Genomic DNA, 13,223 nt, shown 5'->3' with positions numbered 1-13,223 from the left:
GGCCTGGCCACCTTCTGTCCCATGCCTCTTGCCCTCAGCTCCACTGAGGAGCTGGAAACAGCACAGGCAGCGGAGCAGGGACTGCCAGGATCTGCTTGATGCTGGGTCAGCTGGGCTCAACTCTTTCCCTTCCTTCTCTTGCAGACCCCCATCATGGGAGAGTGTCCAAGCAGTCACACCCTTAGGTCAGAGGCATGGCCGCTGCGATGCCGAAACGTGCCTTTGTCCAGGAGGCAGGGAGCACGCGGAGGAAGAGGGGTAAGCTGCCAAAGCAACAATGCAGGGCTCTGAACAGGACCTAGGATCTCCCCACAAGCTCAGGGATGAAGAACTAAGAACAAGGGCTCTGCCAGGCCAGGCCATCCCTTGCTCTGGCACTTTGTCCTCACAACCAGTACCTCCTTTGCTCCTACAGACCCTGGCAACTGAGGCTGTGCAGCTCCTGCGCTGCCGAGGGCACCCACAGACACTGCTCCTCTTTGGGGAACAGCACCTACTCCTGGGAGTGCCACACCTGTGCTGGCACGGAGACTGGTAGGCACCAAAGCACTCGGCGCCCGGCACTGGGGACAGGGGCCAGGCTGGGCCTGGCAGCAGGGCCTTCAGCACGCCTTGGCTCCAGGACAGCTCTGGCTACCACAGGAGCCTCTCCTGCTTACGGCCTGCGTGGCCACCCTGATGACCTTCCTGCCCCTCTTCGCAGGCTCCACTGGCAAACCAGAGCTTGTCAGCCCCAGCACTTCCAGCCAGGAATTATCAATGCCCTCCCAGGGTGTGTTGCTCCTCAACAGCAGCTGCTTCCTTCGCCCTCGGCAGGCCTTGAAGCGGCGCTACCCTGAGGAAGAAATACCATCACGGACAACGTACAGCCCTCCTGCAAAACGCCGCAGGATCGATGATGGCCCAGCCCACAGTGCCAATGAAAGCAGCCCCAGCACTTCCAGCCAGGAATTACCAATGCCCTCCCAGGGTGTGTTGCTCCTCAACAGCAGCTGCTTCCTTCGCCCTCGGCAGGCCTTGAAGCGGCGCTACCCTGAGGAAGAAATACCATCACGGACAACGTACAGCCCTCCTGCAAAACGCCGCAGGATCGATGATGGCCCAGCCCACAGTGCCAATGACAGCAGCCCCAGCACTTCCTTACAGGCAGTGTCGAGGCTGCCTGAAGGCGCTTTGGCCATCAACGGTCAGGCAGCACGGCCACGACGTCCATACAGGCCTCCATGGCTCTTCCACGGATCCAAAACAGACAACCGCTCCCAGCCTGGGCCAATTCGTATGAGACATGTCTGGCGGCAACAACACCGGGCCAAAAAGCCCTACTGCCGGCCATGAATAGCACAGCAGGACACCACTGATAGCACAAGCCTCTCTCCCCACAGCTCCCGATCGCTGGCACAGGTATACCAGGGCAGTCAGTGAGCAGGCAAGAACTATGCCAGGGCAAGGCAGGAGCTCTGCAACAGGGCTAGGCTCTGGGCATTTGCTGGGGCACCCGTGCCTGACCTACCCTGCCCTTCAGCCAGCACAGCACGGACCCAGCAGGGTTCTGGGGCTGATCCTGCACGGACACTTGCCCAGCCCCACAGACATGCTCATGCCAGGGGCACTTTCTCTCCAGTGTGCATGCTGTGCCACCGGACCGAGGCAGACACCGACATCTGTGGGTACAAGAGAATGAAGTTCAAACTCTGTGTCCACAACTACTGCCAGGTAAGCTCTCTCGGGGCTCCCTCCATCTTTCTGCCCAGGAGGGGCCTTCCTTCCTGACCTAACAAGCTCCCGGCCTTCTCTGCTCTGCAGCTTCTTGCCAGTGGGCTTTTCCCACAAGAGAACACGGAAGACTTTCTCCTTGGAGACACCAGGCACGTCATCAAAGAAGCAGCCAAGAAGGTGAGGACCTCGCAGGCGCAGGGAGCTTGGCACCAGGAGAGGCTTGAGGCAGCTCCTCCTGCTCCCCAGCAAAGAAGCCCCAGCCCTGGCACATGCAAGAGCCTCGTGTGCAGGTGGCTCTGTGGGCTCTAACCCAGCACTGCCCGCATCCTGCTCCCTGCCCGGAGACGCAGGGCAGCCACAAAGCCCCAGTCCTGACACTCAGGGGGCTGCGGTGCTCTTTCCAGAGCTGCTTCATTTGCTACAAGATGGGGGCCAGCATCACCTGCTGTGAGACGGGCTGCGACCGCACCTTCCACCTGCCCTGCGCCCCAGACGGCGAATGTGTCACCCAGTACTTCGGGGCCTACAGGTAAGGGCTGCCCGCCCTTGCCTCAGAGACCCCGGCTTCATCTCCAAGCCCTTTCCATCTGCAGTGGCCATGCAAGGCAGAAGCCCACCGGGACAGCTGCCAGCAACCTGCCATACACTGGGGAAGAGCCCACAAAGAGGCTGGGGTCTCTCACAGCTCCACCCCCCACATCGCCATCACTGCGGAAGGACTCTGCGCTTCCCACCTTCCCTCGCCCATCTCTTCCATCTTCCTCACAGGTCCTTCTGCTGGGAGCACCGCCCACAGCAGGCAGTGCACGCTCGTCCAAGCCAGGACAACACCTGCAGCATCTGCCTGGACACCGTGGAAAACAGAATCTCCTACAAAACCATGGGCTGCCCTGCATGCCAAGACGCCCGCTTCCACCGGCAGTGCATCCAGAGACTGGCTCTGCATGCTGGCATCAGCTTCCGATGCCCGTGTTGCCTGAACCAAGAGCCATTCATGATGGAAATGCTCACCATGGGGATCCGACTCTCCAAGAGGTTGGGTTTTCTCCTCCCAGCTCACAAGGTGTCAAGCACAAGTGCAGTGCCAGCCTAAGGACTGCCCTGGCAGGCCTGGCCACCTTCTGTCCCATGCCTCTTGCCCTCAGCTCCACTGAGGAGCTGGAAACAGCACAGGCAGCGGAGCAGGGACTGCCAGGATCTGCTTGATGCTGGGTCAGCTGGGCTCAACTCTTTCCCTTCCTTCCCTTGCAGACCCCCATCATGGGAGAGTGTCCAAGCAGTCACACCCTTAGGTCAGAGGCATGGCCGCTGCGATGCCGAAACGTGCCTTTGTCCAGGAGGCAGGGAGCACGCGGAGGAAGAGGGGTAAGCTGCCAAAGCAACAATGCAGGGCTCTGAACAGGACCTAGGATCTCCCCACAAGCTCAGGGATGAAGAACTAAGAACAAGGGCTCTGCCAGGCCAGGCCATCCCTTGCTCTGGCACTTTGTCCTCACAACCAGTACCTCCTTTGCTCCTACAGACCCTGGCAACTGAGGCTGTGCAGCTCCTGCGCTGCCGAGGGCACCCACAGACACTGCTCCTCTTTGGGGAACAGCACCTACTCCTGGGAGTGCCACACCTGTGCTGGCACGGAGACTGGTAGGCACCAAAGCACTCGGCGCCCCGCACTGGGGACAGGGGCCAGGCTGGGCCTGGCAGCAGGGCCTTCAGCACGCCTTGGCTCCAGGACAGCTCTGGCTACCACAGGAGCCTCTCCTGCTTACGGCCTGCGTGGCCACCCTGATGACCTTCCTGCCCCTCTTCGCAGGCTCCACTGGCAAACCAGAGCTTGTCAGCCCCAGCACTTCCAGCCAGGAATTATCAATGCCCTCCCAGGGTGTGTTGCTCCTCAACAGCAGCTGCTTCCTTTGCCCTCGGCAGGCCTTGAAGCGGCGCTACCCTGAGGAAGAAATACCATCACGGACAACGTACAGCCCTCCTGCAAAACGCCGCAGGATCGATGATGGCCCAGCCCACAGTGCCAATGACAGCAGCCCCAGCACTTCCTAACAGGCAGCGTCGAGGCTGCCTGAAGGCGCTTTGGCCATCAACGGTCAGGCAGCACGGCCACGACGTCCATACAGGCCTCCATGGCTCTTCCACAGATCCACAACAGACAACCGCTCCCAGCCTGGGCCAATTCGTATGAGACATGTCTGGCGGCAACAACGCCGGGCCAAAAAGCCCTACTGCCGGCCATGAATAGCACAGCAGGACACACTGTCGCCCAGCCCGTAGCCCCCATCCCCCTCACCCATCAAAGTAGAGTAGAAATAAAATAAAGGTTTTTTACACTAGGAGAACCCACACGTCTTTTCCAGTCATTTTACTCGGCCTTTCTTCAGGCCACTGCTAGTGAAAGGGACTGGGATCTTCTTCCGCAGTGTTGGCAGCACCCTCCCCTCTGCAGGCTGGCCCTCCTGGCCACTCAGCACCACGGCCGTGCCCTTCAGGCCTTGCTGGCCCTCACCAGCAGCTGTCAGTGTCCCTGCAGGGCAGCGCTCGGCTCCCGTGGGCTGTTCACATTCCTGAGCCCGCCTGCACCCACAGCCTCTGCCGTGCCCAGCACGCCTTGACCAGGCCCCGTACGTCTTCCTCGGGTTAGCACCATTTCAAGACCTGTTGAAGGCACCACCAGCAGCTGCCCTTGACTGGAAAATGCCCTGCAGCAGCCCCTGGCTGGCAGTGCTGGGCCTGCTGTCCTCAGCACTCATGGCTGGCAGACCATCGATCCTGTGGCGTTTTGACAGCAGGCTGCAGGATGTCCATGCTCCTCTGTAGAAACCTGCTGCAATGCAGTTCAGCAGCTCCCACGGAGCACTCCACACAGCACTGTGGGACTGTGGGACGGGCACTGCCCTGCTCCTGCTGCCCACACTGGTGCTGCTACAGGCCAGCTGACATTGGCCTTCTTGGCCACCTGGGAATATACCACACCATTTGCAGCTGCTGTCAACCACCACCCCCAGACCCTTTCCCATCTCTCAGCTTTCCAGGTGCAATTCCCCACACCCAGAGCGTGGCCTCACACTGCTGTGAGTGAGGGCTCAGTGCCTGGCAGGGCAGGGGCAGACACCAGCCTTGGGCAGGTCTCATGTCATTGGGGCTGGGAATGCTGATGGGACATTGAACACATCCTGGTCTGCAACACGCTTAGGATATCACTGTTGGACAAAGACTTGTGGGCTGAGACACTTCCATCAGATAAACAAATTGGAACCATACAAGTGATGAAAAGGCCACAGTGGCTCACAACCAGCTGCCCGATGTATTGCCAGCCCGAGAGCAGCAGCATCAGCAGCAAGCTGCAGTTGTGCAGCTGAGCAGACACGGTGTCACGTGTGGGGTCTCTCTGGGATCTGGGGGATCAGCTGTCCCACCTATTTCCCCTGCCAGCAGCTGCTGCCCCCAGGCTGCTTCCCTGGTGCTGGGCCTCAGGAGCAGGACAGGCCTCGGCACTGTGCATTCGCTGCTCAGCCATGGCTCACACAGCGCTGTGTCACCCACACTGATTTGGTCACAAATGCAAAACTTGGACGCATGAGAAGTTAATCCTATCCCCTCAAAACCACTCGCCACTGGGGCATCATCACTCAGGATGGTATGGGAGGAGCCCACAGACCGGTGCTGGCCATGTCACAATGGCCCCAGTGACATCATCACCCTGGCCTAAAAACACAACCAGGGTGGCTGCACATCAATACAACCCTCTGAGTTGAGGAGAGCATCGCCGAGGAGGAGCTTGCCCAAGGCTGCTCAAGCACAAGGCTAAGTCAGAGGATTCTGGCGCCTCTGACACAGCTCACGCGCATCTCTCTCTTTACTCAGGGCTGGTGCACAACTGTCAGGCGGAGGAATGCCAGCAGTTCTGCGCAAGAGACGCTCCAGGCACTCGCCATCAACCTGTTCCAGATCCAACACGGCACAGCCGGACACAGTACCCAAGGAGCAAGGTGATAGCAAAAGCCTCTCTCCCCACAGCTCCCGATCGCTGGCACAGGTATACCAGGGCAGTCAGTGAGCAGGCAAGAACTATGCCAGGGCAAGGCAGGAGCTCTGCAACAGGGCTAGGCTCTGGGCATTTGCTGGGGCACCCGTGCCTGACCTACCCTGCCCTTCAGCCAGCACAGCACGGACCCAGCAGGGTTCTGGGGCTGATCCTGCACGGACACTTGCCCAGCCCCACAGACATGCTCATGCCAGGGGCACTTTCTCTCCAGTGTGCATGCTGTGCCACCGGACCGAGGCAGACACCGACATCTGTGGGTACAAGAGAATGAAGTTCAAACTCTGTGTCCACAACTACTGCCAGGTAAGCTCTCTCGGGGCTCCCTCCAACTTTCTGCCCAGGAGGGGCCTTCCTTCCTGAACTAACAAGCTCCTGGCCTTCTCTGCTCTGCAGCTTCTTGCCAGTGGGCTTTTCCCACAAGAGAACACGGAAGACTTTCTCCTTGGAGACACCAGGCACGTCATCAAAGAAGCAGCCAAGAAGGTGAGGACCTCGCAGGCGCAGGGAGCTTGGCACCAGGAGAGGCTTGAGGCAGCTCCTCCTGCTCCCCAGCAAAGAAGCCCCAGCCCTGGCACATGCAAGAGCCTCGTGTGCAGGTGGCTCTGTGGGCTCTAACCCAGCACTGCCCGCATCCTGCTCCCTGCCCGGAGACGCAGGGCAGCCACAAAGCCCCAGTCCTGACACTCAGGGGGCTGCGGTGCTCTTTCCAGAGCTGCTTCATTTGCTACAAGATGGGGGCCAGCATCACCTGCTGTGAGACGGGCTGCGACCGCACCTTCCACCTGCCCTGCGCCCCAGACGGCGAATGTGTCACCCAGTACTTCGGGGCCTACAGGTAAGGGCTGCCCGCCCTTGCCTCAGAGACCCCGGCTTCATCTCCAAGCCCTTTCCATCTGCAGTGGCCATGCAAGGCAGAAGCCCACCGGGACAGCTGCCAGCAACCTGCCATACACTGGGGAAGAGCCCACAAAGAGGCTGGGGTCTCTCACAGCTCCACCCCCCACATCGCCATCACTGCGGAAGGACTCTGCGCTTCCCACCTTCCCTCGCCCATCTCTTCCATCTTCCTCACAGGTCCTTCTGCTGGGAGCACCGCCCACAGCAGGCAGTGCACGCTCGTCCAAGCCAGGATCTGCAGCATCTGCCTGGACACCGTGGAAAACAGAATCTCCTACAAAACCATGGGCTGCCCTGCATGCCAAGACGCCCGCTTCCACCGGCAGTGCATCCAGAGACTGGCTCTGCACGCTGGCATCGGCTTCCGATGCCCGTGTTGCCTGAACCAAGAGCCATTCATGATGGAAATGCTCACCATGGGGATCCGACTCTCCAAGAGGTTGGGTTTTCTCCTCCCAGCTCACAAGGTGTCAAGCACAAGTGCAGTGCCAGCCTAAGGACTGCCCTGGCAGGCCTGGCCACCTTCTGTCCCATGCCTCTTGCCCTCAGCTCCACTGAGGAGCTGGAAACAGCACAGGCAGCGGAGCAGGGACTGCCAGGATCTGCTTGATGCTGGGTCAGCTGGGCTCAACTCTTTCCCTTCCTTCCCTTGCAGACCCCCATCATGGGAGAGTGTCCAAGCAGTCACACCCTTAGGTCAGAGGCATGGCCGCTGCGATGCCGAAACGTGCCTTTGTCCAGGAGGCAGGGAGCACGCGGAGGAAGAGGGGTAAGCTGCCAAAGCAACAATGCAGGGCTCTGAACAGGACCTAGGATCTCCCCACAAGCTCAGGGATGAAGAACTAAGAACAAGGGCTCTGCCAGGCCAGGCCATCCCTTGCTCTGGCACTTTGTCCTCACAACCAGTACCTCCTTTGCTCCTACAGACCCTGGCAACTGAGGCTGTGCAGCTCCTGCGCTGCCGAGGGCACCCACAGACACTGCTCCTCTTTGGGGAACAGCACCTACTCCTGGGAGTGCCACACCTGTGCTGGCACGGAGACTGGTAGGCACCAAAGCACTCGGCGCCCCGCACTGGGGACAGGGGCCAGGCTGGGCCTGGCAGCAGGGCCTTCAGCACGCCTTGGCTCCAGGACAGCTCTGGCTACCACAGGAGCCTCTCCTGCTTACGGCCTGCGTGGCCACCCTGATGACCTTCCTGCCCCTCTTCGCAGGCTCCACTGGCAAACCAGAGCTTGTCAGCCCCAGCACTTCCAGCCAGGAATTATCAATGCCCTCCCAGGGTGTGTTGCTCCTCAACAGCAGCTGCTTCCTTTGCCCTCGGCAGGCCTTGAAGCGGCGCTACCCTGAGGAAGAAATACCATCACGGACAACGTACAGCCCTCCTGCAAAACGCCGCAGGATCGATGATGGCCCAGCCCACAGTGCCAATGACAGCAGCCCCAGCACTTCCTAACAGGCAGCGTCGAGGCTGCCTGAAGGCGCTTTGGCCATCAACGGTCAGGCAGCACGGCCACGACGTCCATACAGGCCTCCATGGCTCTTCCACAGATCCACAACAGACAACCGCTCCCAGCCTGGGCCAATTCGTATGAGACATGTCTGGCGGCAACAACGCCGGGCCAAAAAGCCCTACTGCCGGCCATGAATAGCACAGCAGGACACACTGTCGCCCAGCCCGTAGCCCCCATCCCCCTCACCCATCAAAGTAGAGTAGAAATAAAATAAAGGTTTTTTACACTAGGAGAACCCACACGTCTTTTCCAGTCATTTTACTCGGCCTTTCTTCAGGCCACTGCTAGTGAAAGGGACTGGGATCTTCTTCCGCAGTGTTGGCAGCACCCTCCCCTCTGCAGGCTGGCCCTCCTGGCCACTCAGCACCACGGCCGTGCCCTTCAGGCCTTGCTGGCCCTCACCAGCAGCTGTCAGTGTCCCTGCAGGGCAGCGCTCGGCTCCCGTGGGCTGTTCACATTCCTGAGCCCGCCTGCACCCACAGCCTCTGCCGTGCCCAGCACACCTTGACCAGGCCCCGTACGTCTTCCTCGGGTTAGCACCATTTCAAGACCTGTTGAAGGCACCACCAGCAGCTGCCCTTGACTGGAAAATGCCCTGCAGCAGCCCCTGGCTGGCAGTGCTGGGCCTGCTGTCCTCAGCACTCATGGCTGGCAGACCATCGATCCTGTGGCGTTTTGACAGCAGGCTGCAGGATGTCCATGCTCCTCTGTAGAAACCTGCTGCAATGCAGTTCAGCAGCTCCCACGGAGCACTCCACACAGCACTGTGGGACTGTGGGACGGGCACTGCCCTGCTCCTGCTGCCCACACTGGTGCTGCTACAGGCCAGCTGACATTGGCCTTCTTGGCCACCTGGGAATATACCACACCATTTGCAGCTGCTGTCAACCACCACCCCCAGACCCTTTCCCATCTCTCAGCTTTCCAGGTGCAATTCCCCACACCCAGAGCGTGGCCTCACACTGCTGTGAGTGAGGGCTCAGTGCCTGGCAGGGCAGGGGCAGACACCAGCCTTGGGCAGGTCTCATGTCATTGGGGCTGGGAATGCTGATGGGACATTGAACACATCCTGGTCTGCAACACGCTTAGGATATCACTGTTGGACAAAGACTTGTGGGCTGAGACACTTCCATCAGATAAACAAATTGGAACCATACAAGTGATGAAAAGGCCACAGTGGCTCACAACCAGCTGCCCGATGTATTGCCAGCCCGAGAGCAGCAGCATCAGCAGCAAGCTGCAGTTGTGCAGCTGAGCAGACACGGTGTCACGTGTGGGGTCTCTCTGGGATCTGGGGGATCAGCTGTCCCACCTATTTCCCCTGCCAGCAGCTGCTGCCCCCAGGCTGCTTCCCTGGTGCTGGGCCTCAGGAGCAGGACAGGCCTCGGCACTGTGCATTCGCTGCTCAGCCATGGCTCACACAGCGCTGTGTCACCCACACTGATTTGGTCACAAATGCAAAACTTGGACGCATGAGAAGTTAATCCTATCCCCTCAAAACCACTCGCCACTGGGGCATCATCACTCAGGATGGTATGGGAGGAGCCCACAGATCGGTGCTGGCCATGTCACAATGGCCCCAGTGACATCATCACCCTGGCCTAAAAACACAACCAGGGTGGCTGCACATCAATACAACCCTCTGAGTTGAGGAGAGCATCGCCGAGGAGGAGCTTGCCCAAGGCTGCTCAAGCACAAGGCTAAGTCAGAGGATTCTGGCGCCTCTGACACAGCTCACGCGCATCTCTCTCTTTACTCAGGGCTGGTGCACAACTGTCAGGCGGAGGAATGCCAGCAGTTCTGCACAAGAGACGCTCCAGGCACTCGCCATCAACCTGTTCCAGATCCAACACGGCACAGCCGGACACAGTACCCGAGGAGCAAGGTGATAGCAAAAGCCTCTCTCCCCACAGCTCCCGATCGCTGGCACAGGTATACCAGGGCAGTCAGTGAGCAGGCAAGAACTATGCCAGGGCAAGGCAGGAGCTCTGCAACAGGGCTAGGCTCTGGGCATTTGCTGGGGCACCCGTGCCTGACCTACCCTGCCCTTCAGCCAGCACAGCACGGACCCAGCAGGGTTCTGGGGCTGATCCTGCACGGACACTTGCCCAGCCCCACAGACATGCTCATGCCAGGGGCACTTTCTCTCCAGTGTGCATGCTGTGCCACCGGACCGAGGCAGACACCGACATCTGTGGGTACAAGAGAATGAAGTTCAAACTCTGTGTCCACAACTACTGCCAGGTAAGCTCTCTCGGGGCTCCCTCCAACTTTCTGCCCAGGAGGGGCCTTCCTTCCTGAACTAACAAGCTCCTGGCCTTCTCTGCTCTGCAGCTTCTTGCCAGTGGGCTTTTCCCACAAGAGAACACGGAAGACTTTCTCCTTGGAGACACCAGGCACGTCATCAAAGAAGCAGCCAAGAAGGTGAGGACCTCGCAGGCGCAGGGAGCTTGGCACCAGGAGAGGCTTGAGGCAGCTCCTCCTGCTCCCCAGCAAAGAAGCCCCAGCCCTGGCACATGCAAGAGCCTCGTGTGCAGGTGGCTCTGTGGGCTCTAACCCAGCACTGCCCGCATCCTGCTCCCTGCCCGGAGACGCAGGGCAGCCACAAAGCCCCAGTCCTGACACTCAGGGGGCTGCGGTGCTCTTTCCAGAGCTGCTTCATTTGCTACAAGATGGGGGCCAGCATCACCTGCTGTGAGACGGGCTGCGACCGCACCTTCCACCTGCCCTGCGCCCCAGACGGCGAATGTGTCACCCAGTACTTCGGGGCCTACAGGTAAGGGCTGCCCGCCCTTGCCTCAGAGACCCCGGCTTCATCTCCAAGCCCTTTCCATCTGCAGTGGCCATGCAAGGCAGAAGCCCACCGGGACAGCTGCCAGCAACCTGCCATACACTGGGGAAGAGCCCACAAAGAGGCTGGGGTCTCTCACAGCTCCACCCCCCACATCGCCATCACTGCGGAAGGACTCTGCGCTTCCCACCTTCCCTCGCCCATCTCTTCCATCTTCCTCACAGGTCCTTCTGCTGGGAGCACCGCCCACAGCAGGCAGTGCACGCTCGTCCAAGCCAGGATCTGCAGCATCTGCCTGGACACCGTGGAAAACAGAATCTCCTACAAAACCATGGGCTGCCCTGCATGCCAAGACGCCCGCTTCCACCGGCAGTGCATCCAGAGACTGGCTCTGCACGCTGGCATCGGCTTCCGATGCCCGTGTTGCCTGAACCAAGAGCCATTCATGATGGAAATGCTCACCATGGGGATCCGACTCTCCAAGAGGTTGGGTTTTCTCCTCCCAGCTCACAAGGTGTCAAGCACAAGTGCAGTGCCAGCCTAAGGACTGCCCTGGCAGGCCTGGCCACCTTCTGTCCCATGCCTCTTGCCCTCAGCTCCACTGAGGAGCTGGAAACAGCACAGGCAGCGGAGCAGGGACTGCCAGGATCTGCTTGATGCTGGGTCAGCTGGGCTCAACTCTTTCCCTTCCTTCCCTTGCAGACCCCCATCATGGGAGAGTGTCCAAGCAGTCACACCCTTAGGTCAGAGGCATGGCCGCTGCGATGCCGAAACGTGCCTTTGTCCAGGAGGCAGGGAGCACGCGGAGGAAGAGGGGTAAGCTGCCAAAGCAACAATGCAGGGCTCTGAACAGGACCTAGGATCTCCCCACAAGCTCAGGGATGAAGAACTAAGAACAAGGGCTCTGCCAGGCCAGGCCATCCCTTGCTCTGGCACTTTGTCCTCACAACCAGTACCTCCTTTGCTCCTACAGACCCTGGCAACTGAGGCTGTGCAGCTCCTGCGCTGCCGAGGGCACCCACAGACACTGCTCCTCTTTGGGGAACAGCACCTACTCCTGGGAGTGCCACACCTGTGCTGGCACGGAGACTGGTAGGCACCAAAGCACTCGGCGCCCCGCACTGGGGACAGGGGCCAGGCTGGGCCTGGCAGCAGGGCCTTCAGCACGCCTTGGCTCCAGGACAGCTCTGGCTACCACAGGAGCCTCTCCTGCTTACGGCCTGCGTGGCCACCCTGATGACCTTCCTGCCCCTCTTTGCAGGCTCCACTGGCAAACCAGAGCTTGTCAGCCCCAGCACTTCCAGCCAGGAATTTTCAATGCCCTCCCAGGGTGTGTTGCTCCTCAACAGCAGCTGCTTCCTTCGCCCTCGGCAGGCCTTGAAGCGGCGCTACCCTGAGGAAGAAATACCATCACGGACAACGTACAGCCCTCCTGCAAAACGCCGCAGGATCGATGATGGCCCAGCCCACAGTGCCAATGACAGCAGCCCCAGCACTTCCTAACAGGCAGCGTCGAGGCTGCCTGAAGGCGCTTTGGCCATCAACAGTCAGGCAGCACGGCCACGACGTCCATACAGGCCTCCATGGCTCTTCCACAGATCCACAACAGACAACCGCTCCCAGCCTGGGCCAATTCGTATGAGACATGTCTGGCGGCAACAACGCCGGGCCAAAAAGCCCTACTGCCGGCCATGAATAGCACAGCAGGACACACTGTCGCCCAGCCCGTAGCCCCCATCCCCCTCACCCATCAAAGTAGAGTAGAAATAAAATAAAGGTTTTTTACACTAGGAGAACCCACACGTCTTTTCCAGTCATTTTACTCGGCCTTTCTTCAGGCCACTGCTAGTGAAAGGGACTGGGATCTTCTTCCGCAGCGTTGGCAGCACCCTCCCCTCTGCAGGCTGGCCCTCCTGGCCACTCAGCACCACGGCCGTGCCCTTCAGGCCTTGCTGGCCCTCACCAGCAGCTGTCAGTGTCCCTGCAGGGCAGCGCTCGGCTCCCGTGGGCTGTTCACATTCCTGAGCCCGCCTGCACCCACAGCCTCTGCCGTGCCCAGCACGCCTTGACCAGGCCCCGTACGTCTTCCTCGGGTTAGCACCATTTCAAGACCTGTTGAAGGCACCACCAGCAGCTGCCCTTGACTGGAAAATGCCCTGCAGCAGCCCCTGGCTGGCAGTGCTGGGCCTGCTGTCCTCAGCACTCATGGCTGGCAGACCATCGATCCTGTGGCGTTTTGACAGCAGGCTGCAGG

At 60.0% G+C, this 13,223-nt stretch overlaps 3 protein-coding genes and 2 long non-coding RNA genes across 5 annotated transcripts; all 5 read left to right on the top strand.

The window, feature by feature from the left end:
* The first annotated feature begins 1,859 nt into the window (after window positions 1–1,859).
* On the top strand, window positions 1,860–3,768 carry LOC125329376 (PHD finger protein 7-like). The gene is made up of 6 exons (XM_048311258.1): window positions 1,860–1,893; window positions 2,121–2,245; window positions 2,485–2,751; window positions 2,968–3,081; window positions 3,239–3,357; window positions 3,527–3,768. The coding sequence occupies exons 2-6, from the start codon at window positions 2,142–2,144 to the stop codon at window positions 3,766–3,768; spliced, it is 846 nt and encodes a 281-aa protein (XP_048167215.1). The 5' UTR covers window positions 1,860–1,893; window positions 2,121–2,141.
* Window positions 3,769–6,210: 2,442 nt separating this feature from the next.
* On the top strand, window positions 6,211–6,896 carry LOC125329076. Its single transcript, XR_007205036.1, has 3 exons — window positions 6,211–6,250; window positions 6,478–6,602; window positions 6,842–6,896. It is a non-coding gene; the product is annotated as an uncharacterized LOC125329076 (long non-coding RNA).
* A 21-nt stretch (window positions 6,897–6,917) lies between these two features.
* On the top strand, window positions 6,918–8,120 carry LOC125329375 (PHD finger protein 7-like). Its single transcript, XM_048311256.1, has 4 exons — window positions 6,918–7,103; window positions 7,320–7,433; window positions 7,591–7,709; window positions 7,879–8,120. Exons 1-4 carry the CDS (start codon window positions 6,949–6,951, stop codon window positions 8,118–8,120), a joined length of 630 nt encoding a protein of 209 aa, XP_048167213.1. The 5' UTR covers window positions 6,918–6,948.
* Window positions 8,121–10,562: 2,442 nt separating this feature from the next.
* Window positions 10,563–11,248, top strand: LOC125329749. Its single transcript, XR_007205255.1, has 3 exons — window positions 10,563–10,602; window positions 10,830–10,954; window positions 11,194–11,248. It is a non-coding gene; the product is annotated as an uncharacterized LOC125329749 (long non-coding RNA).
* A 9-nt stretch (window positions 11,249–11,257) lies between these two features.
* On the top strand, window positions 11,258–12,472 carry LOC125329374 (PHD finger protein 7-like). Its single transcript, XM_048311255.1, has 4 exons — window positions 11,258–11,455; window positions 11,672–11,785; window positions 11,943–12,061; window positions 12,231–12,472. The coding sequence occupies exons 1-4, from the start codon at window positions 11,301–11,303 to the stop codon at window positions 12,470–12,472; spliced, it is 630 nt and encodes a 209-aa protein (XP_048167212.1). The 5' UTR covers window positions 11,258–11,300.
* The last annotated feature ends 751 nt before the right edge of the window (window positions 12,473–13,223 follow it).

The sequence above is a fragment of the Corvus hawaiiensis genome, chromosome 8, assembly GCF_020740725.1.
Source record: "Corvus hawaiiensis isolate bCorHaw1 chromosome 8, bCorHaw1.pri.cur, whole genome shotgun sequence".
Lineage (NCBI taxonomy): Eukaryota > Metazoa > Chordata > Aves > Passeriformes > Corvidae > Corvus > Corvus hawaiiensis.
The sequence above is the reverse complement of the archived record's forward strand: the minus strand, read 5'-3'. Positions and strand labels throughout refer to the sequence as shown.